At 32.8% G+C, this 23,835-nt stretch overlaps 2 protein-coding genes across 2 annotated transcripts in view; both read left to right on the top strand.

Annotated features, from left to right (window-relative positions):
• The window catches only part of LOC127733608 (uncharacterized), a 134,636-nt gene that overhangs the window by 74,429 nt on the left and 36,372 nt on the right, over nt 1–23,835 (top strand). The gene's annotated exons all lie outside the window — the stretch shown is intronic.
• LOC127733643 (uncharacterized) lies at nt 913–22,855 on the top strand. The gene is made up of 6 exons (XM_052242963.1): nt 913–1,021; nt 4,678–4,749; nt 6,431–6,645; nt 9,809–9,950; nt 14,872–15,018; nt 21,722–22,855. The coding sequence occupies exons 2-6, from the start codon at nt 4,680–4,682 to the stop codon at nt 21,901–21,903; spliced, it is 756 nt and encodes a 251-aa protein (XP_052098923.1). The 5' UTR covers nt 913–1,021; nt 4,678–4,679; the 3' UTR covers nt 21,904–22,855.

The following is a 23,835-nucleotide window of genomic DNA, read 5'->3' as shown; positions in this document are numbered from 1 at the left end:
TTATCACAACTATTTTATGTAAAATTTGTATTATTCTGGCCTTAAAAGAAACATCAAAATATTAGAGCCAATTTTAACCCTTTGTGAACATACTCCAAATTTACATCAATAAAATTACATAAACCACTCGAAAATTTATCATAGGCAAATAAAACGAAATTATTACAATCAAATAAAATTGAGAATGGAAATGGGGAATATGTCAAAGACACAACAACCCGACCAAAGAGCAGACAACAGCCGAAGGGTCTTCAACGCAGCGAGAAAATCCCGCACCCGGAGGTGGTCCTCAGCTGGTCCCTAAATAAAATTGTGTACTAGTTCAGTGAAAATGGACGTCACATTTTGTATGTACCCAACAAATACAAATAATACAATAACTGGACCCTAGAATCTTCACATAAACAAAATGGCACACCAAACCAGCTTTTTCATAATAAAACATACGATTTTTTAAGTGGCGTGACGCTTATGTAATAGAGTGCATTTCATGATAATGCAAAAAGCAATAAACAGTAAAGGTTCAATCATACATGCATAAGAAAAATATTTTTGACTAAACTGTTTTAAGTTGTAACCTTATACCAGTGTCCAAGGACATTTGATGGAAAAGAAAGAATGTACTTGATATATAAATTCATGACACAATACCATTACGCGCACATGAAGAAAAAAATGCTAACAAAAAGCCTTTTGTTGCTGATTTTCATCTCAAGGCCATGGTGCAAAACCACGCACTCCACTGCATGTTCAAGATAACGACTCAGCAAACCAAGATACATTTATGATAATTTGGCAGGAAATGACACCAGAATTTTCAGAATAATAACATGCAATGATCTCTTTCTTAAAGTCATATGAAACTTATAATTTAAAAAAAGACTTATAGGAACAGAATATGTATAAAAGAGCGAATACATATTGATCCCGGTTAGAGTTCATTATCAAGAACGAACATATTTTTATTTCGTAACATGTATTTTAAATACGAAATTCGAAGAGGACACAGTTAACTTCAAAGGTAAGAAAAGAAATGAGACAATATTCAAAAATCTTTCGGTTGTAAAAAATAATCAGACCCAATAACAACTGTAAAATCGGTCATCATAATTAAACTATATTTTAAATATCAAGGTGGACACCAATACTTCGGCCATTTTATTCATTTTAAAGTTACCTGTTTTAAGATTGACCACGGTTTAATTTCTAAATCAGTATATTTCACTGCGACACATGAAGAACGTAATGTTATTTACTGTTATAAAGGTAACACACAATAAATTCATTGAAGAAAAACTATTATACATTTTTTTCAAAACCAATAACCAATTGATATAGAGTGCATTTCTTTCTAGCACAAACGATGCAATCGACTAAGCGCGCACATGTTTTGATCATTTGTTTCAAACATACGTTTGTAAAGTTTACATTAACTTTGACAAACTATGCACTCGCTAAAAATGCGTCTACAGTTTGTCGTTCATCGTTTGTTAGTACAGCGATCCATTTATCTTAATCAAATAATGCTGGCAACATTTTCTTTTTTTCTCCAACTAGAAGACCACATCTTTCCTTGTGTTCGTTTATATTACAAAAATGTAATAATGTTTATCTTGAAAAATCGTCATAAAATTACATTGCAAGAAAATAGGTTCTCCACTCGTTTAGTTTGTTTACTAAATAAGGATATCATTTGTATTTAGTTTTACATATTAGTGTGTGTCAAAATAGCTAAGTTTAATTCATGTGTATTCTTTTGAAATTAAAGGTAAAAACTAACGAATCATGACAACATACAATAGATATTTTCTATATCATGTTATTGGATACCTGATCCATAATTTTGTGACGATCTGTTGAATGTTTTACTTCAAAGGAATACTAAAATATTACTGAAAAACAGGCAATTTTGTCAGAGAAAGATGCATTCCACCTAGAAAGTGTACATTTGAATAAACAAATGAAAAAACTGAGACATATTTAAGATTGGAAGTAACACATCCTATATCAAAGATAATTTATCCAGACTATTTTTTTTTGTGTTGGTTTATTCGAAAATGTATGTGATTTCTATATTCATACCTGTACTTAAATAAAAGGAGTTTTCAGATTTCAATCAGTTATTAGTAAAAAAATATTCAAAGTTACGTTTCCAAGCTTAGTAAAGATAATGTCAATTAAAATCTTAGCTTTGACCCTAAAACGGCAAAAGTCTATTGGCTCTTTTAAAAATTTGTATGTAGATCAGCATGTAGATATTTGTTTTCATCTTATCAAGGTTGCTCATTGTTGAAGGCCATACTGTGGTCTATATTTGCTTAATTCCACGTCATTTGGACTCTGATTGGTAGATGTTTCATTGGCAATCATACCACATATCATTGTCTTTATATAGGAAAAAACTTCGAGATATTGAATCACACTTGACCATGAGATATTTAATTCATATATTATACAATTATTGACTTTTGATGAGTTTGGTACAATTATTTGTCAACCCCAGAGATATGACATTCACCGAGGCCAACGGCCGAGGCTGAATGTCATATATTTGGTGTTGATAAATCGTTGTATCAACTGATATCAAAAGTCAACAATTGTTTTATTGTATTACTTTTTTATCCATCTCCAATTTCTAGTATTTGCTCAAGATATCTAACTGCTTCTCTTATACTTAATATAGTACTTAGTATATGATTTAGCAGTTGATAAACTATTATAAGTTGAAATATTAAATAAGATTTATTTAAAAGAAAAAAAATAACATCGAAAAAAAGAAGAATCATAATAAGAATGTGCGTGACGTAATAAGCCTAGTAGTACGTTATTGACATTGCATAGGGAAAAACTATTTATAGGTACGACGTTAGCTGCTCCAAATCTTATAGTAACCTCTCATGTTTTTTCATTTTTCATGAATATTATATATTAAGCAAAGGGCGTTGAGTTATAGCCCCTTATTGATGGAAGTGTCTTATATTCGCTCATGAGATTATTAGAATTGTTACATTTCCATAGGAGTATTTTCTTTAAAAAAATTGTGTGTGTGGAATATAATTCATGATCAGACTGTAAGTGAACGTACATTTTTCTACTTGTATAACAGGGGTTTTCGTCGTTCCTGTTATATTTAGAATTATGGGGGAAAGTCACTGTCTAAAGTCAACAAAACTAAGTTAAGCTTTACGATGGTTTATATATAACTTCTTCAATAGTGCAATACATTAATTACAATAAAAGTTCAACGGTAATATTCCGAAAAGATAAAACAAATGGTAATTCCAATAAATGTTCTATACTAAACACAATGAATGTCACTGTAAATGTACGGCGTCCGTACAGCTTGACCGCTGGTATCCAACTGACCATTTACATAGAAACGATCTAATATGAATTACGTAATCTTACTTAATCATAACTACATGTAATAATGAAATTTGTCACTTAATGATTCAAACAAATAATACAATTAAAAAAACATATATATGATAACAAGAAATGGACAATGCTAGGATTAAAATGGATTAACTTCTCAACATGTAAACTAACAATTTCGAGAACAATAGTCGCTTGCTTTTAGATAAAGTTTGAATTTCCACGAAATAAAACAAAGAGGAAAATATCGCTGTCACACTTGCTCACGAAGATTGCTTTTGCATCTTGTTCAAAATTATCTTTACATATCTGTAAAACAACTCACAACACAACATCTACTCACAACACTATATCTATATCACCACCGGGCGAACGGTTCATCGAAGTTGGACTTTGGACTCTTACGCATTTAAGTGCCTACCGATAATGAATGTCAAAGATCAGATTAGTCGTTTTGATCTGCCGCATGGGGAACAATAAAAACGTTTATCTGTTGAAAAACTTATAAAGGATAGACATCTTAGTAAGATTCGGTCACTATCTATGGCAGAGCTTCGAGCTTTTAATAAGCATTTCCATAAAAATATTATGATAAATGAGACGAAAACTTTATTACCAGACTTTAGTGATAGTATTATATCAGAGGTCAGTCACTACGTATCGAACGCATTAAGCAACGAGAGTCAAAGGGTCTTTGGTGTATTGAAACGTAGTCGCAAGTAAGCTCCAATATCATCCAAATTGAGCCGAGAACAAGACAATGCTAGTGCTGTACCTAAGCTAGTCACGATAGCTAATGATGACCTAGATGATCAAATACATAATGAACTATCTGACTCGTTGGTTAATCTTTGTCTCACTCAAAACCAACCGATAGACAAATGCGAAAACTTTCTTTTTCTTATCCGCTAGTTTTTTTATAACTAAACACGACATTTACAATGAAAATCAGTACCGATCAAGATTTAATCATTATTCTTTTTTGCCTTTGGAAATGTTCTCTGGCATCCTTTCAGTTGCTTCGGCGTTTTACATTTGCACTAATCGGCATCTAATTTTCGCAACAAAAACCAAGGCGCCCACATTTCATTTGCGCCAATTTACAATGATAACATGTTATATCACTTCCGTCTGCCATCAGCCCAAACAACTAACCAATGAAGCGGATAATAAATTAAATAAAAATGTTTATATTTTGACGCAAATGAAAACTTTTTTTTGACGCACATGAAAGCTATCTGTTTTACGTAAATGTAATACGCCAATCGCATATTATATAAATATTGTGGCTTTTTACTGCAGAAATGAAGACTCTTATCATATGGGTGATCTGCAGCACTCTACCACTACGCCAGGCTTCAGAGCAGACAGAATGTAAGTTCAAACAAGGATGTACATGTTACCATGTGAATCCCTACTTTGATGGTTTACCTGTCTTTTAAATAATTGCAAAGAAACCCTTATATCACATTTTCGATTAAAAGGCAATTTGCCGCATTTTAAGTATATAAGGAGTAAAATAACAAAAATACCGAAAATTCAAATCTAAAAGTCCCTAATCAAATGGCAAAATCAAAAGCTCAAACACATCAAACGAATGAAAAACAACTGTCATATTCCTGACTTGTAGAAAATGGTGGTTTAAACCTGGTTTTATAGCAAGCTATACCTCTCACTTGTATGACAGTCGCATTAAATTTCAATTCATAAGATTTATAAATATATGTCAAAACTTTTAAATTGATGATTTCTCTGGAATTATAAATGCTACATATATCATGTTATTCCCTATTAAGATGTTCTTCAACAAGTTCTAAATGCATATAAATTTTCATCAAAAACCAGCATATTGCTCAATTTAGTACATGTATACTTTTCTTAAAGGTTTAACAGCTTGCTGTTCGGTGTGACAAAAGGCTCCGTGTTGAAGGCCGTACTTTGACCTATAAATGTTTACTTTTACAAATTGTGACTTGGATGGAGAGTGGTCTCATTGGCACTCATACCACATCTTCTTATTTCTATAAACCTTTTGGCGAGGTTCCTGGCATATGAACATCAGCTGTCGCTCTCTTGAACTCGACCAGTGGAAAAACAAAAGGTGTTCGCAATAACTTAAAGCAAACTTGAATGCTTACCCTTCGATCGATTGATGTACTTCAAGGTTTATCTTATACAGTCACGTCACAAACAGTACAGGGGTCGGTGACGCTACTGATAGAATTGGTCTTTTAGAGTATCATCAGCTTGAACGTCAATGGTTTAGTACTGGTATGATTAAATGATATATTCATACAATTTTGTATAATGAATTTTCAGGTTACAAAAAACGATTAGTATTTTACTATTTCAGATTGTAAAGCACTGTGGGTAAATTCATTATTCATACGCTAAAATGAATTCAACGTCTTGCTGGTCATTGGTTGAATTTACATTGTTTATACGTTGTTAGCCACACACTTTGTGTAAGGTTTTAATGATATTAACCAGTTTTAAGTAATTCCTGAAACGGTTAATTGTATCAAATTAAGTGTGTAACTCTTTTAGGCAAAGTTAACATTGGACAATTAGATTTTTAATGTGTTTGCATTCACAATTGTTTGCCCAAAGCGTACCCGAAATGATTAATATAGAAGATCCGTGTGTTCTAAAACCGTTATCATGTTTAGCATTGGATAACACGTTTTAATCTGCCACGTTCTGTATTTGCCTGTCCCAAGTCAGGGGCTTATTTTTTAATGGTATTAGGTGGTCGTTACACGTCATATTTTTTATTCCTATTGTTTTTTCCATGGTTTTCTCGTTTAAATTATTTCACACTTTGACATGCCTGGGCCTTGTATAGCTGACTATACGGTATGAGTTTTGCTTAATGTTGGCCGTATGATGACCTATAGTTGCTAACATCTACGTCATTTTGTCTCTGGTGGATAATTGTATCATTAGCAATTATATCACATCTTCTTATTTTTGTATCATACTTTATTCGTCTATTATTTTTTTTGTTAGAGAAGGATGTCAAGTTATTATCACTTTAAAATTTTATATGTTACAGACACATTTGGCCAAAATTGTTCGGTAGTAGCAACGGTGAATTCAGTAGACGAGATTTATGTTTTGTATGAAGGTGGAAGCTTATCCAGCGCTTGTGATACCTTCCAGTTCAAGCATAATTCTTCGCTATGTATTACATCTCTGAAACACGACGACCCGGACTGTGCTGTCGAGTTACAATACTACATAAAAACTGATAGTGGGACGCCAGAGAAGGTACTAATAGTTAATAGGTCGTTTTATAATTTAAGGTGTATGTTATATTTAATTTTTCTAATCTACAAAAAAATCAAAATATCAGTTGAAACAAGTGAATAGATTAGATTTCTCTATTCTTTCAAACAATAGTTTACATTGTAGAAAATAGAATAGTAGAAATCAAGATGTCCGCGCTAAAGAATCAATCACTGATGTTTTTTTTTCATTTGTACTCTTTTTTTAATTTTTTTTCAGGGAGGGGGAGGGGTAATATTATCAGATTATAACATGGCATTTTTCATATCAGATGTATTATCAGCCCAAGGTTCAATATCAGCACAAGAGCCGAAGATCGAGGGCTGATAATACATCTGATATGAAAAATGACATGATCAAAAAATGTTATGATCTTTTTATCATACGCTTCAACAATGGAGAAAAATAACAGTTTAATATATTGACCCTTTTAAGTGGTTCTCAAGCAGAAGTTCAAAAAGTGAAAAGTTTACAGACGTCGGACACCAAATGTAATACATCCGATATTATCAGATTATTACATGGCATTTTTCATATCAGATGTATTATCAACCTAAGGTTCAATATCAGCCCAAGCATATCAGATGTATTATCAGCCCAAGGTTCAATATCAGCCCAAGAGCCGAAGATCGAGGGCTGATAATACATCTTATATGAAAAATGACATGATCAAACAATGTTATAATCTTTTAATCATACGCTTCAACAATGGAGAAAAATAACAGTTTAATATATTGATCCTTTTAAGTGGTTCTCAAGTAGAAGTTCAAAAAGTGAAAATTTTACGGGTGTCGGACACCAAATGTAATACATCCGATATGAAATATTTCTATCATATGCCTCAAGACGAGAAAAACAACAGTATAATACATTTTTATGGACACTGTTTTGAAAAGTCAACATTTATAAAGTAACTTTCTAAATTATGCTGGAAACTTTGAAAACAGCATTTATTGTATCACTTGGTTTGTTTTGTTTTTTTTTTTGCATTTTACATAATATGAAAAGAAAAATATTTTTCCTGTTTCCTAATAATTGTTTTGTACCCTACTTTGTAATGTTTTTCACTGAAAACGTACAATTGGGGTGTATTTTCCGGAATTTGCCAAGTAACGCCGGAATGCCATGCGATAACGTTACGGAAAGGCATGTGATAATAGTCGGAAGCATGTGATAATAGTCGGAAGCATGTGATAAATTTTTCATATCAGCCCACTAAACACCATTTCGGAAAATATGGAATTCACGTAAATTTAATGCTATTATCATACTGTAAAAAGTATAAGTTATTTACTCTAAGTATATGATAAGAAATATTTCTATTATATGCCTCAACAGAGAAGAAAAACAACAGTATCATATATTTTTATATTGACAATAAAAAAAAAAATTCAACAAAACATAATAATCACTGTTTGGAAAAGTAACGATTTAAATTATGCTGGAAACTTTGAAAAATGCATTTATTGTATCAATTGGTTTTTTTTTTGTTTTTTTGTTTTTTTTTGTTTTTACATTTTATATTTTCCTGTTTCCTTATAATTGTTTAATACCCTACTTTGTGATGTTTTTCACTGAAAACGTACCATTGATGTGTCATGATTTCCCGGAATTTGCCGAGTAACACCGAAATGCCATGCGATAACGTTACGTAAAGGCTGGCATGTGAAAATAGTCGAAAGCATTTGATAAATTTTTCATATCAGCCCGCTAAACACCATTTCGGGAAATATAAAATTTACGTAAATTTAATGCTATTATCATACTGTAAAAACTAGACATCATTGAGATGGGAGCCATCTCTGTGGGCCCCGCTGTGAATAACGTGTGGTAAAAATATTGTATCTTTACCATAGGACATGGGGTTGTCATCTGAAACCAAAGTTTTGACCTTGACCTTTGACCTAGGAAGTTGAACATACATTATGACACAACCTCTGGTGTTGGTTAATTTACATGTCAAGTATAAACTTTGAAATCATAACGGTTCTCTAGATATAGAGCGGACACGATTTTTACCATAGGACATGGGGTTGTCAACTGAAAACTAAAGTTTTTGACCTTGACCTTTGACCTAGGGAGTTGTACATACATTATGTCACACCCTATGGTGTTGGTTAATATACATGTCAAGTATAATGTATGAAATCATAACGGTTCTCTAGATATAGAGCGGACACAATTTGTTACGGACGAACGGACGGACGGACGGACGGACGGACAGACTGATCACTATAGGGCGACCCGCCATTCGACGGGGCCCTAATTATAAGTTATTTACTCTCTAAGTATATGATAAGTTTAGCGGGCTATTATGAAAAATTTATCACAAGCTTCCTGTTATTATCACATGCCTTTCCGTAACGTAATCACATGGCATTCCGGCGTTACTCGACAAATTCCGGAAATTACACCTTAATGGTACGTTTTCAGTGAAAAACCTAACAAAGTAGGGAACAAAAACAGTTATTAGGAAACAGGAAAATATATTATCTAAAATACAAAAAAACATATGATACAATAAATGCATTTTTTCATAGTTTCCAGCATAGTTTAGAAAGTTACTTTACAAATGTTGACTTTTCCAAACAGTGTTCATTATGTTTTGTTGAATTTTTTTTTATCGTCAATATAAAAATATATTATACTGTTATTTTTCTTCTCTATTGAGGCATATTATAGAAATATTTCATATCGGATGTATTACATTTGGCGTCCGACGTCTGTAAACTTTTCATTTTTTGAACTTCTACTTGAGAACCACTTGAAAGGATCAATATATTAAACTGTTATTTTTCTCCATTCTTGAAGCATATGATAAAAAGATCATAACATGTCGTTTTCATATCCGATGTATTATCAGCCCTCGGTCAAAATCAGCCATTCGAGCCTTCGGTTCTTGGGCTAATATTGAACCTTGGGCTGATAATACGTCTGAAAATGCCATGTAATAATCTGATATTAAAATATTTTCGTATTATTAACCATCTCATACTTTTTAGGTCTCAGGGGTATCTAAAAGTTTTTTTTTTTTTTTTTTATTTATATTTTTTTTCATTTATTTATTTATTGTTGTATATATTGGTAAGATCTACAAGTTTTATAAGGAATTTACCATATTATATTTCATCCATCTGTTTTACAGATATATACCTGTACAAAAAGTCCAGATGAGGATGACTTCTGTGTAGATGAAAGTCAAACAATGTTTTTGAAGTTACGATCTCTATCCAACAATAGACAGAACGTAACCATCAAGCTAAGAATAAAACTGACCGAGGTTGAAGGTAACATTTTAATACGGCATTCACAAAAATAAACACTGTACGTGGGTAACTATGGGATAGAAGCGCTCAATTCGGGATGAGAGTCTCGATTTTTCTTACAGCTATATAAAAAAAAAAGTTAGAATAGAAAAGCAGAAGTCTGAGAAGGACAGACACCACCATGATAAAAGAGATAGAATGACGTACCGACAAACAACAGTCCACAAAACACTAATACTTACTTACATACACTTCAATTGAACTGTCGCAATCATACCGCATCTCCTTATTTTTATATAGTAAACAAATAGAAATTGATTACCACGAACTTACAAAAATCCGGGGTAGAAATCAGGTGCTCCGGAAGGACCATCATCAATTCTGTCCCCCTAGTGGCACCCATTGCGTTACTCGATTAGTTGATTAGTAGCAATCAGTAATATCATCAACAAGGAAAGGGGCACGGCATGTGGTAATATACGACAAGGTGCACATCCGATATTCCATAACGGTCATCCAAATCAGTATGACGTCCGTACAACTTTCTACGTTAAGGTGGCTACAACAACAAATGGAAGTTTTTAACGACCTTGACTGGCTATACAGCCCTTGCACGGTCGGCTTAAGGTGGCTCGGGTGTCCTCCTCCATCTTGGATTTTGAAGTAACAAATAACAGTTGGTCTAGACCTTTAATCAAATGTGCAAATTTTCAGAGTAGTATGTAATTCATGTGTAAGACTTTTGTTGTAAATATAGAAAATTATGTGTTTTATCATATTTACAGCTGTAATTTCTAAAAAAAAAAAACACCATATTTGTGTTTGATTTATTTTTTTCAACTTTGCCATATAAGGGAAGATAACTCAGATAGTAGGGGAGATAACTCAGATAAAGTAATTTTATAATAGAAAGTGTTGTGAATTTACCTATTTTAATATGTAGCAAGAAAACAAGTTCGGTGACCCCATTTTTTTCTTTTTCTTATCTGAAAGCATGTTTTAAGAGATATCTTCTCACATTTCATCTTAAAATTCTACCAAATAGTTTTCTTTTTATCACACAAAATTGGATTTGCCAAGCATAATCTATACAAAATCTGTCAATTTTGCACAACCTGTAGCGCGAAAAAAAGTCCCGTGACCCATACTTTTTATTATATTTTTGAAAAAAGCATAATAAAAACTTCATTTTGACAAAATATTAAAAAATTCTATAGATTTTAATTAAGACGCCCTAGTCACCTTAACCACTAGAAAAGCTTGCTTCAGTAGATTTTATAAAGAAATTCTTATAAGAAACAAAAGCTCTGACAAATGATATCATCTTGGGTTAACATATGAATATAGGTGTCATGGACTGTCACATACATCGTTAATTAATCGTAGCCATGGTTCTCGTTAATGAATCATCAAATACGACTTTTCAACAGATTTATACTTTTATGATCCGTAAGTGCTACTAGGGATAACTGCTTACTGAGTACATAAATAGTATAGGTAGCACGGTAGTATTTGCATTCAAGAATTTAGGTTGCTCTTTTGTGTACCCTACTTAGGTCAATATATCTGAACATTGTGATTGACAGTATCAACTGAACATACTTTCCCAAACTGAGGGATGAATCAGGTGTGGAAAAATATGAAATAATTTTACATACAGGGGAAAATGAATTTTCGAGAATTTTTTTAAATTTTGTATTCACTACATGATAAAAGACCTAAAAGCACTAGTGGCCTTAGGTTTTTAAAGATATAAAAAAAAGTAAACGGTCATGATACATATTCAAATTCATTTCTGAATAGTATAATGAAAGTACTTCAGTTAACTGTTTTTTTTTTTTGTTGTTGGTTTTTTTTGTTTTTTTTGTTTATTTTGTTTTTGTTTTTTGTTTATTTTTTTTTTCTCAATATTTTGAATGTGTTTGTTATTTGACAATCGTCTTTTGAATTGATCTTATTATTTGATGCAAAGAACTGTATTTGGTGTTAAAAATTGTTACCATGCGTAGATATATATATATATATATATACTAGAACACACCCGCGAAATCGCGGGCATTTATAGCGTGGTTGAAAGTATGTAAACTGTTGTAGGATGAATTTTTGTAAAAGATTTTATAAATGGAGAATTTCAGGAAAGGTATCAAAAGTCATAGGTACTTGGGGACAGGACAATATTTTTTGCCCTCCACCTTTTTTTCAAAAATCCGTTATATTTTGTTTTCTATTAATTTCAATTATTTTCGCGTTTTTCTGTATACTATGAACATACATATACTATAAATAAAGTGTATTTGCTATTTGACAGGACAATTTTTTTAGCCCTCCCCTTCTTTCCTAAATCCGTGATTTTTTGTTTTCTATTAATTTCAATTATTTTCGCGTTTTTCTGTATACTATGAACATACATGATATACTATAAATAAAGTGTATTTTATATTTACTATCAATTCCAAGTTTACGGCGGTCACTGATATATGATATAGAGACGTTCTATATAATATATCAGTGACCGACGTGGATAGTAAACTTGAAATTGATAGTAAATAGCAAATACACTTTATTTATAGTATATTTATGTTCATAGTATACAGAAAAACGAAAAAATAGTTGTCCTGTCCCCAAGTACCTATGGAAATTATGTGGTATTTTAAACAGTCCTAAACGGAAGTCTTGTCTATGACTTAAAAGTGCGTCCGATGACGTAAACAATATCCGGACGCCTTTATTTTCGTTTTTCTCCCAAAATAACCCAAACGGAATAATCATAAGCGATGGTGACAATTGCGACTATGTATGTTACCTATAGAACGCAGAGGCATGGTGATTAATTCATTGTGGAAGGAAGAGAAGCGACACACAAAATGAGGGCTTCTCATTTAATAGTATATATATATATATATAAACGCCTAAAAAGTGTACACAACAACACCAATAACAAAAAAAGGAACTATAAATGTAATTATTTATAAATATTTCGGATAACAGATATCCTTCATCAGAAAATATGATTGTGATGTTGAATGAATCATATATCAGTCTACTTAAATTAAACTATAACAATCTTGAAATTTATACAATAAAAAAGTCAAACCGAACATCAGGTAAGACGCTTGCACAATTCTAAATATGTGTTAAACACGACATAGGTTATATGACTAATTACAGCAGAGAGTTCAAATATATGCTTTAAATAAAAATAATAATGTGCGATATGAACTATCACAATTCTAAAGCTTTAACGGTGACGACAGTTATGATGTTACAAGAACGATTGCGTCAATAAGAATTCCAAATAAACAGCACTGAACGATCTAAATTTGTAAATATTTCAAATTTGACAACGGTAGAGTAGTTACAACAGAGTCTGCGTATTTAAACATCGCAAACAAACGGCCGTTAAAATATGATAATAAATTTTGACTAAGGTTAACTAGTTGAACGTGGCTTGGCACTTTTACATCCCTCAAAAAATTAAGCAATTTAAATTGGTATATTCAACAGATTTTAGAGATGAGTAAAGTAAAAAAATAGAAACAGAGACTGTAATAATAAGTAATATAACCCAAATGTGAAGCACTGCATGGAGTCGAACTACATCTTTTCATTTATCCCATTTGGTGCCAAAGTTGTTAATTTTCTTATCCAAAATCTTTCCCGAGTGAGTCTATCCTCCCTAGACCAAGCAGAGTTGTGGTCAATGATTGTAATGGTCAGTCGATTGAGATCTGCCTTAGTGTGGCCAGGGGATCTCAAATGTCGACTGAGAGGGAGGTCTGGCTTGCATTGGTAGTCGCTACGATGACCGTTCATTCGTTTGTGAAACGGCTGTTCTGACTCGCCAACATACTGTTTACCACATTTACACTGTAGGAGATACACAACATTTGTAGTCTTGCAATTAACATTGCAAAATATGGTGTATTCTGTACCAGTGGAGTGACTGTTAAAAGTCTGGGTAACCAGTATTTGTTTGCAAGTCAGACATCGTTTGTTCCCGCAACCCTTGCAAGAGCCCACAGACGAAGAGCCTGCTTGAGAGGATAAATCAGCTCTCACCAGCAAGTCTTTAAGGCTTTTGGGCCTACGGAAAGCCAGTACAGGTGGCTCTCGAAAGATCTTGGATAGTTTAGGATGTTTTTCGATTTCTTTCCAATTTTCGCGGATTAGGTGACATAAGTTGTCAAATTTTGGATGGTAAGTCAACACAAAAGGCACCCTCCTGTTGACCTTTTTGACTTTATATTGTAAAAGTTCATCTCGGCTGATGTTGTTAGCACGAGAAAAACCTTTATCAATGTCTTTTCTTTTGTAGCCCCGATGTTTTAGGTGACCGCGAAGTTCTTGTAGTCGTTTTTTTTGCAATATCGTTGGTGGAGCAAATCCTTTTTATTCATATGGCCTGGCTGTAGGGAATGCTCTTGGTGCAATGTTTAGGGTGACAACTCAAAGGAGATAGATATTGATGTTTGTCTGTGGGCTTGCAATACAGATCTGTAAATATGTTTCCATTTATTGTATAAATTTCAAGATTGTTATAGTTTATTTTAAGTAGACTGATATATGATTCATTCAACATCACAATCATATTCACTGATGAAGGATATCTGTTATCCGAAATATTTATAAATAATTACATTTATAGTTCTTTTTTTTGTTATTGGTGTTGTTGTGTACACTTTTTAGGAGTTTATATAATTTATTTATTGTGTACATGTATCGTTACTCGTAACGATCCAGCGCCCTCGTGGGAAAAATCGTTGACTATTATTCAGACGTTTTATATATATATATATATATAAATATATATATATATATATATATGTGTGTGTGAATCTATAAGTCATCCTATCATCAATGTAAGACTGAATACACTTAGTGTTTCCTTTTTGTTGTTTCTTCTTTTTTTCTTTATATTAACTAATTTTCATTAAATTTATAGATGCCGAAATTAGATGGTACATATTCATCATATTGGCTTTTGTCTTCACCTTGGCAGTGATCGTCATCGTTGTGCTTTGTAGACTTGCTATCTACGGATTAACTCGGAAATCCAGATCTCCTGGACGAACATACAATGCAGGAGCAGGTAAGGTATTTCGGCGTATGATCATACTCTGTATTCCGATAGAACATACACGTAAGGAATTTGGGTGTTTGATCGTACTCTGTATTCCGATAGAACATACAGGTAAGGAATTTGGCCATACGATCGTACTCTATATTCCTATAGAACATACACGTAAGTAATTTTGGGTGTTTGATCGTACTCTGTATTCCGATACATTTTGTAGAACATACAGGTAAGGAATTTGGGTGTTTGATCGTACTCTGTATTCCGATAGAACATACAGGTAAGGTATTTGGGGCGTTTGATCGTACTCTGTATTCTGACAGAACAAGTAGGTGACATAACAAAGTAGCGTAAGTCACTTAACACAGCATACTGTTTTCAAATGCTGTACAACATAACCGATATGTGTATGATTGCAATTGAGACACTGTGATAATTAACCATTAAGAAGGGACGTGGCATAGAATAGCTAAGCATTTACCATATAATAGCCAAACCACTGTTGTGTAATAAAATTGAGAATGGAAATGGGGAATATGTCAAAGAGACAACCCGACCAAAGAGCAGACAACAGCCGAAGGCCACCAATGGGTCTTCAACGCAGCGAGAAAATCCCGCATCCGGAGGTGGTCCTCAGCTGGCCCCTAAATAAAATTGTGTACTAGTTCAGTGAAAATGGACGTCCCACTAAACTCCAAAACATATAAATGAACTAAAATTAAAAAACATACAAGACTAACAAAGGCTAGAGGCTCCTGACTTGGGACAGGCGCAAAAATGCGGCGGGGTTAAACATGTTTTGTGAGATCTCAACCCTCCCCCCATACCTCTAGCCAATGTAGAATAAAGAAACACATAGCAATACGCACAGTAAAACTCAGTTTAAAAGAAGTCCGAGTCCGATGTCAGAATAGGTAACAAAAGAAACTAAGCAAAATGACAATGATACATACATTAACAAAGGACTACTAGCAGTTACTGACATGCCAGCTCCAGACCTTAATTAGACTGATTGAAAGATTATGTCTTCATCATATGAAAATAAAGTACAATCCCTCCAGTTATGGGTTTAGTATCATACAATCATAAAATACATGAGAAGAACATAACCCGTATCATGCCAACAACTGGTTTAGAATAATAGTGTTTATTTCCGATGCAAAGACCCTATGAGTGAATCAATATTAATACCAAAATATGAAATCCTTAATGACCTGACAACAGTATCGTAACTATATCCTTTCCGAATAAGTCTGTTTAAAGGTTTGGTTAGCTTTTGAGGTGAATGCCGACATTTTTGTGCTTTGTAAAGAATATCACCATAAAATATTGAATGTGAAATACCTGAACGTATAAGATGTCTACATGTTGATATTTATTTACGAATGATGTCCTTGTACCGATGATAAAATTTAGTAAATGCTTTGACTAGTTTGTGATATCGAAAACCCTGGTGTTATAATTTTTCAGTAATACAGAGATTTCTTTCGTTGAAATCAAATACGTTGTTACAAACACGAGCGAATCGAACAAGTGGAGATATATAAACACCATAAGATGGTGACAAGGGAACGTCACCATCTAAAAATGGGTAATTAACAATAGGAAAGCTATAAAATCTCCTACACACATACGTAAGACAGCAAAAAACCTAGAATAAGTCGGTAACATTTAATAAAAAAATAACATATAAAGGAAATTACTAGATTAAAGACCTATGTTCTCCATGAAATTCAACTGAATAGTTTAAGTGAGTAACATCTTACCGGAAAGAAATTTGTTTACCCCTCCCCTATCTTCACCAACCCAACATCCATAATATTAAGCTGGCTTAACTGAATGAAATCTGCAGAAATAATTACTTCAATAGACTATATTAGTCTTAAATTTTATGAGACCATTGTAGTGGACAATACACACCATAGGTTGAATACACTGCCTTTCAATTGAAACTTGCCTTTGAAAGAAGCCCTCCATCTAATCGAGCCTTAATCTCAGACTTGACAAATCACTTGACTAAAGTCATACATACCAGAGTAGTATCTGATCTATCATGTTTGTGCAAGATCCAATTAAATGACGAAGTACAACTACTTTATGTCTGATGTTTTTTTTTTTTTTTTTTTCATTGCAATAATTCCCAAAACCCTTCGTGTTTTACAAAAAAGAAATACCGTTTACAGTGAAGATAAATCTACAAATATATCATTTCGCCGTATTCAAGTAACTGAAAGTCTTTGAACAATTATTCTTTTTTTTGCTATTTTTTGTGATTGCAACGTTTCATTTTGTTATTAAGCTTCTGGTTTTAAAAAGTGTCTTTACGTTGTTATGTTTCTAGTATTTTACAACATTTTGGCATTACCGGTTTGTCTCAAAATTATATGCAAATTATGACTTCAGTCTTCTCTATTATGTTAGTTCCTATCGAATATATACCCTCCTCTTTAGTGGCATTCTAAATTACCTGCCAATCACCCCGCTCGAACTCTTATTGCAGGACCTATTATATTTTCTAATGTCAGGTTTATTTATGTATTTCGCCTAGTCCAAAGGGTCAGTGCGAAATATTGCCATCTCTTGGCGCACGTCCGCCCGTCCGTCGTTATTCGTTCGTAGAAATTTGATAATTATTCTTACCAGAACTTGCATAGATGGAACCATTTAATATTCTAAAGATAGACATCAATCAACTGGCATACTTGGAGAAAAAAATGGGAGTAGAACAGACATATTGGTCATTCATTGCTGTCTCTGTATTATTTGTGTGAATAAATAGTTATTACAGATCCTATAAAATTGAGAATGGAAATGGGGAATGTGTCAAAGAGACAACAACCCGACCATAGAGCAGACAACAGCCGAAGGCCACCAATGGGTCTTCAATGCAGCGAGAGACTCCCGCACCCGGAGGCGTCCTTCAGCTGGCCCCTGAACAAATATGTATACTAGTTCAGTGATAATGGACGTCATACTAAACTCCAAATTATACACAGGAAACTAAAATTAAAAATGATACAAGACTAACAAAGGCCAGAGGCTCCTGACTTGGGACAGGCGCAAACATGCGGCGGGGTTAAACATGTTTTTTGAGATCTCAACCCTCCCCCTATACCTCTATCCAATGTAGAAAAAAACAAACGCACAACAGTACGCACAGTAAAACTCAGTATAAGAGAAGTCCGAGTCCGATGTCAGAATAGGAAACAAAAGAAAATAAACAAAATGACAATAATACATAAATAACAACAGACTACTAGCAGTTACTGACATGCCAGCTCCAGACCTCAATTAAACTGATTGAAAGATTATGTCTTCATCATATGAATATCAGGCACAATCCCTCCTGTTAGGGGTTTAATATTATACTGTCATAAAATATATGAGAAGAACATAACCCGTGTCATGCTAACAACTTGGTTTAGAATAAATGTGTTTAATTCCGATGCAAAGACCCTATAAGTGAATCAATATTAAAGCCAAAATATGCAATCTTTAATGACCTGACAACAGTATCGTAACTATATCCCTTCTTAATAAGTCTGTTTAAAGGTTTTGTTAGCTTTTGAGGTGAATACTGACATTTTTGTGCTTTGTGAAGAATATTACCATAAAAGATTGGATGTGAAATACCCGAACGTATAAGATGTCTGCATGTTGAGTTATATTTACGAATGATGTCCTTATACCGATGATAAAATTTAGTAAATGTTTTGACTAGTTTATGATATCGAAAACCCTGGTGTAATAATTTTTCAGTAATACATAAATTTCTCTCGCTAAAATCTAATACGTTGTTACATACACGAGCGGATCGTACAAGTTGAGATATATAAACACCATAAGATGGTGCCAAGGAAACGTTACCATCTAAAAATGGATAATTAACGATAGGTTACGTATTTACCGTAATGAAAAATCATCTCTTTTATAATAAATTATTGTATTAAGCTTCCCGTTAATGATATATATATCAAGATCGAGGAAAAGACAGTGGTCATTGTTAGTATTAGCTTTATTTAAAGTAAGTTTAACAGGATAAATTTCTTTAGTATACATACTGAAGTCGTCATTATTGAGAGCCAATATATCATCCAAATATCTAAAAGTATTGTTAAATTTTTGAATCAGATGTTGTTTCGATGGGTCTTTGCTGATTTTAGTCATAAATTGTAACTCATAACAATACAAAAACAGGTCCGCAATAAGTGGTGCACAGTTAGTCCCCATTGGAATTCCAATAACTTGACGATATACGGAATCTCCAAAGCGAACAAAAATGTTATCAAGTAAAAATTCAAGGGCAGATATAGTATCAAAGCATGTCCAAATGACATAGTTCTTTTGTTTGTTGCTACTAAAAAATGACCTAAAAGAGTTTGAACATATGTATTCGCATTCCGACTTTTTAAATGCCCATTTAATTAGGTGTGTGAATTTTTTCTTAATAAGAATATGAGGTAAAGTGGTATATAGGGTAGAAAAATCAAAACTTTGAACAGATTCAAAATCACCAATATATGCATGCAATTTATCAAGTACTTCCAACGAGTTTTTGACACTCCAAAAGTAATTAATTCCACTATTTTCAAAGGCCTTATTTGAACAATTTATTATCAGGTTTTTGATTGTACCAAGTGTACTAGTAAGTAGAATAGTAATGGAACAAAGACTTGAAGACGAAATATATTTGTAAGGTGATTTATGTAGCTTCGGAAGCCAGTACATAGTTGGGACTTTCATTGAATGGTTCTGCTTGTAAAGAAGTAGCTAATAGTTTATGTTTGTTACAGATATCGTTTTCTGAAAATGAAGTTCCTTTTGCAGAACCTCAATGTAAAATTTACGTCAAACTATAATGATATTATTAGCAGCTTTATCAGCCGGGACAAAAACAAATTCCTTGGCTAGTTCTTTTAGTTTATGTTTGATACGAGAAATAGGATTTTTATGGTTGTTTTTAAGAGTAAAATGTTCTTTAAAATGTTGTATACGTATATCAACTATCTTCATTACTGAATTAAAAAAAGAGTCCAAAGATTTTTTGTCAGCTTTTTCCCGTTTTATCCATTTCAAACAGTAAGCACGAAGTGAGTCGTGGATGATATTACGACACTCATTCCAATTGATAATTGACAGGGGCCATATTTAGGTCCTTTACTGAGGAATGATTTTAACTCTCGGTCGCGAACAATGTTAAGGTCTCCTGTTATAACACGGGAAATGGGGCCATAAGTGTATTCGGAATTACTACAATTACATGACGTAGGTGTATTTTCACTGATATTTACATCTTTACAGACTTGGCTATAATTAAACACAAATTCCCGGGTAGATTTCTTGTAAATATAACAAATAAGAGGGAGTTCAGTATTATCAAAATATCCAGGAATTTGTTCTTTAACAGAAAGGTCGTTAAAAATACCGGCAATATTTACAAAATCAAAACTTTTATTGACATACTTTATTTTAATAAAATGTTTTTTATGTACATGTTTCCAAATTTTCTAAACCCAAGGGTTGACTGGGGTATAGAAATAGAGCCATCCTTTGATCTTCTTCCGATCGTCAGTAAAACCCTCGACAAAGTGAGGCGTCCGTTTGGCTATATGGGATGTTTATATTTGCAGCCACGTCCAGTAAGAATGTGGAGGTTGAATCCGATGCATCGTGTAGAAAGTGTTGTGCTCTCTGTATGTTAAATTCCTTGCAGCAACTCTTTGACGGGTCCGTAGATGACCTTTCTTAAGGCTTACTTTTTGTCCCTATCGAACATATCCTTCTTTTTCAGTGGCATTCTAGATTTCTCGCCAATCATCCCGATTTACCCCTTATTGAACGACTTACCTTTTGTATTGATTGTTAATTTGTTCTTGTCCTGAACACGCATCCGATATTTGCCACTGGACGTTTTATAAACAACAATCAATCGATCAATTCGAATCTTCGACTAACGTTTGAATGTAGTAATAATTGAGGACAGATATAGCTTTTAAATATCTAAATGCTACTCTATTATTTAATTTTGTGAGCTTGAATGATCTTGAAAAAAAAGATTTACTGCGATCGTATTCAAGCTAAGTCATTTATAATGTAGTTTTCTAAGTTAGGTTTCCATAACACATGTTTAGAAATAATTGTAAAAAGGTAAATATAGCCATTTTATTTTTCTGTACGTTTTTGACATTTTCTTCTTTAAATATCCTGTACAAAGTCAGGAATATGGCAGTTGTTATCAAATAGTCCATTTCTATGTATGTTGGCGTTGTTTTTTTTTTGTAGCAATTCAGTGTTTCTGTTGTTCCGTTGTTTTCCTCTTATGGTTGATGTGTTTCCCTCGGTTTTTGTTTGTGACCCGGATTTGTTTTCGCTTAATCGATTTATGACTATTGAACAGCGGTATACTACTGTTGCCTTTATTTGATTGATGAATGTTATTATCATAATATTCTGTAACAAAATATAATATGAATGAAAGTAGTAGTAGCTGTAAGGCGTCATCTAGACAGCAACCCAGAGACAATGAAATAAAGAAATCTTTTGAGGACAGCAATCTTCAACAATAGACTCTTCCCAAGCATAATAATGTGAGACTAAGTTTGACCTTAACTATTATAGATCTGCCAAATACTGATATAAACAAAACCGATGAAGTTCCTGACGTGGATTGGTCACATTGTAATGTTACTAATTTAAACTAGTATTGTTATCTTTACAGCACCAGCAATGAATATTCCATCAAATGGAGCCTACCCAACACAAACATCTGGGCAACAAACAACGAACTTTTCTTATGAAGCAGCCGGATATAATCCCTCCAGTAAAACAGGGAATTATTCAACACCACAGGATTTTTCTGCTTTTACATACAATAATCCCGTCTCGTCAAACTCGTCGTGAAACACATCAGACTCTTCATGAGATACATACGACACTGACTACATACGATAATTTTCTGAAAACTTTGTCGTGAAATAAGTGAAATAACATTATCTATTTACTAAGATCTAACAAATATTTTTACTGGACAGTATTTAAGTTAATATAATGTCTTTATTATTCTTATATTACATAAAAAGTAAATAGATGTTTGAGTAAATTAACAGCAGTTTTACACCTGTATATGAAAAAAGCTCATTAAAGACACGAGGCCTAAAATTTTGTACACCAGACGCGCGTTTCTTCTACAAAAGACTCATCAAGGACGCTCGAATCAAAAGAGTTAAAAGGCTAATTAAGTAGAAAGTTGAAGAGCATTGAGGACAAGAAATTCCGAAAGGTTTTGCCAAATACAGCTAATATATTTCTAGATAGAAATGTAACGTACAAGAAAACGGTAGTTCGATTGGCTTCCCCTGTCCGGAAATCTTTGAAGCAGAATTTTTTGGGTTTTTTTCTTTTGTTTAGTAGGGTTTTTATATTTTTTTGTTGTTGTTTTGTTTATTGTTTTTTTTTTTTTTTTTTTTGTTTTTTGTTGTTTTTTTTTTTTTTTGCTTTTGTTTGTTTGTTTGTTATTTGTTTGGTTTATTTGTTTTATTTTGTTGATGTTTTGGGGTGTTACTAGCGCTATATATTTGCTATTTTTACTGTTTATTATTGTACTTTATCTAATTTACGAAATCTATTTTATATTAGAATGTAGTAATTTAATTTGATAACTACTACAATCAGCGTCGTCATGAAAGATAGTGATCGATGAAGATAAACCATTGAAATAACTCTAAAATATTTGTGATTATACATAGCAATCCTCAGTTGTTCCAGTTACCGATATATAAAATAAATAATGTTTCTTTGTGTGTATGACTCTTTTTTTGCTATACTGAAGACTAAATAAAGTGTAATTTTTTGGTGTTTTGTTAATCATTTTTGTGTTTTATCATTGACAAATGTCATTTTGTGTTTTTATCAATCAGAGTTCAAACTTTTCTAGAAGGTTCTTATTATATGTTTTTAGTTAAATGTCCGAGATCATCTGTTTGTATTTCTTTAAACATTAGTTTGCACGTTTTTTAACAGACATTTTATTTCAAACCTTTGGTATTGATTTTGCTTCTTTACGTGGTTCTTTTGTTTTACAGTTGTTGCTAATTAACAACACTGTCACAATTCATTCCAATATTAGTATAATCAAGTGACAAAATCTTTTGAACTTGGTTGGCCCTACTGATACCATTATGTGTCTCATGAACTCCGTCTGAAAATGATCATTCAGTAACAGTGCAACCATATAGAAGTCTATGTGAGAAATTGATAACCGCGTCATTTATTTCTGAAACTCGTGTACTAGTGTGTTTAGTCTTGTACTTTGAAAAAAACATTTGAAAAACAAGTCTCAAATCCAATAATATAGGGTAATTATCCTTTTATTGTAACGCAAACCTTTAAAAACTGTTTAAAACATATTTTTGTCATTGATGATGTCGATAATGTGAAGATATATTTGTACTAATGCACTATGATAGAATAATGTACTCGAACTTTTCGTTACGGTAAGTTGAAAATACCATGTTGCTTTACAATAATCTAGTTTATTTTACAAACTAATCTAATTATAGTACAACCAAGTTATTGAACTGTCAAATAAATTTCTCTAGTCCTAAATCATTATTGCACATGCAACAGATGCCCCGCCCCTCCCCCAAAAAATCCAAGAACAACAAAAGATTTTAACAGTTTGAAGCATTTAGATAATGAGCTGCATGTCTTACAACACATGCGTTAGGTAAAACCCTCAAATAATATGCCATTTAAACAGTAGAACACGTTTGTTTTATATATCAGTGAGATACCAGTACAACATATTAGCTTTATGACTGACGTCTTTCGATT

Source organism: Mytilus californianus, unplaced genomic scaffold (assembly GCF_021869535.1).
Source record: "Mytilus californianus isolate M0D057914Y unplaced genomic scaffold, xbMytCali1.0.p SCAF_1, whole genome shotgun sequence".
NCBI lineage: Eukaryota > Metazoa > Mollusca > Bivalvia > Mytilida > Mytilidae > Mytilus > Mytilus californianus.
Note: the sequence above shows the minus strand (reverse complement) of the source record. Positions and strands in the feature narration are given on the sequence as shown.

Coding starts and splice junctions, on each gene's coding strand:
- LOC127733643 (XM_052242963.1), top strand. CDS start 4,680: ATGAAGACTCTTATCATATGGGTGATCTGCAGCACTCTACCACTACGC. Junction 4,750..6,430: donor GGCTTCAGAGCAGACAGAAT/GTAAGTTCAAAC, acceptor TATATGTTACAG/ACACATTTGGCCAAAATTGT. Junction 15,019..21,721: donor AACATACAATGCAGGAGCAG/GTAAGGTATTTC, acceptor TTATCTTTACAG/CACCAGCAATGAATATTCCA.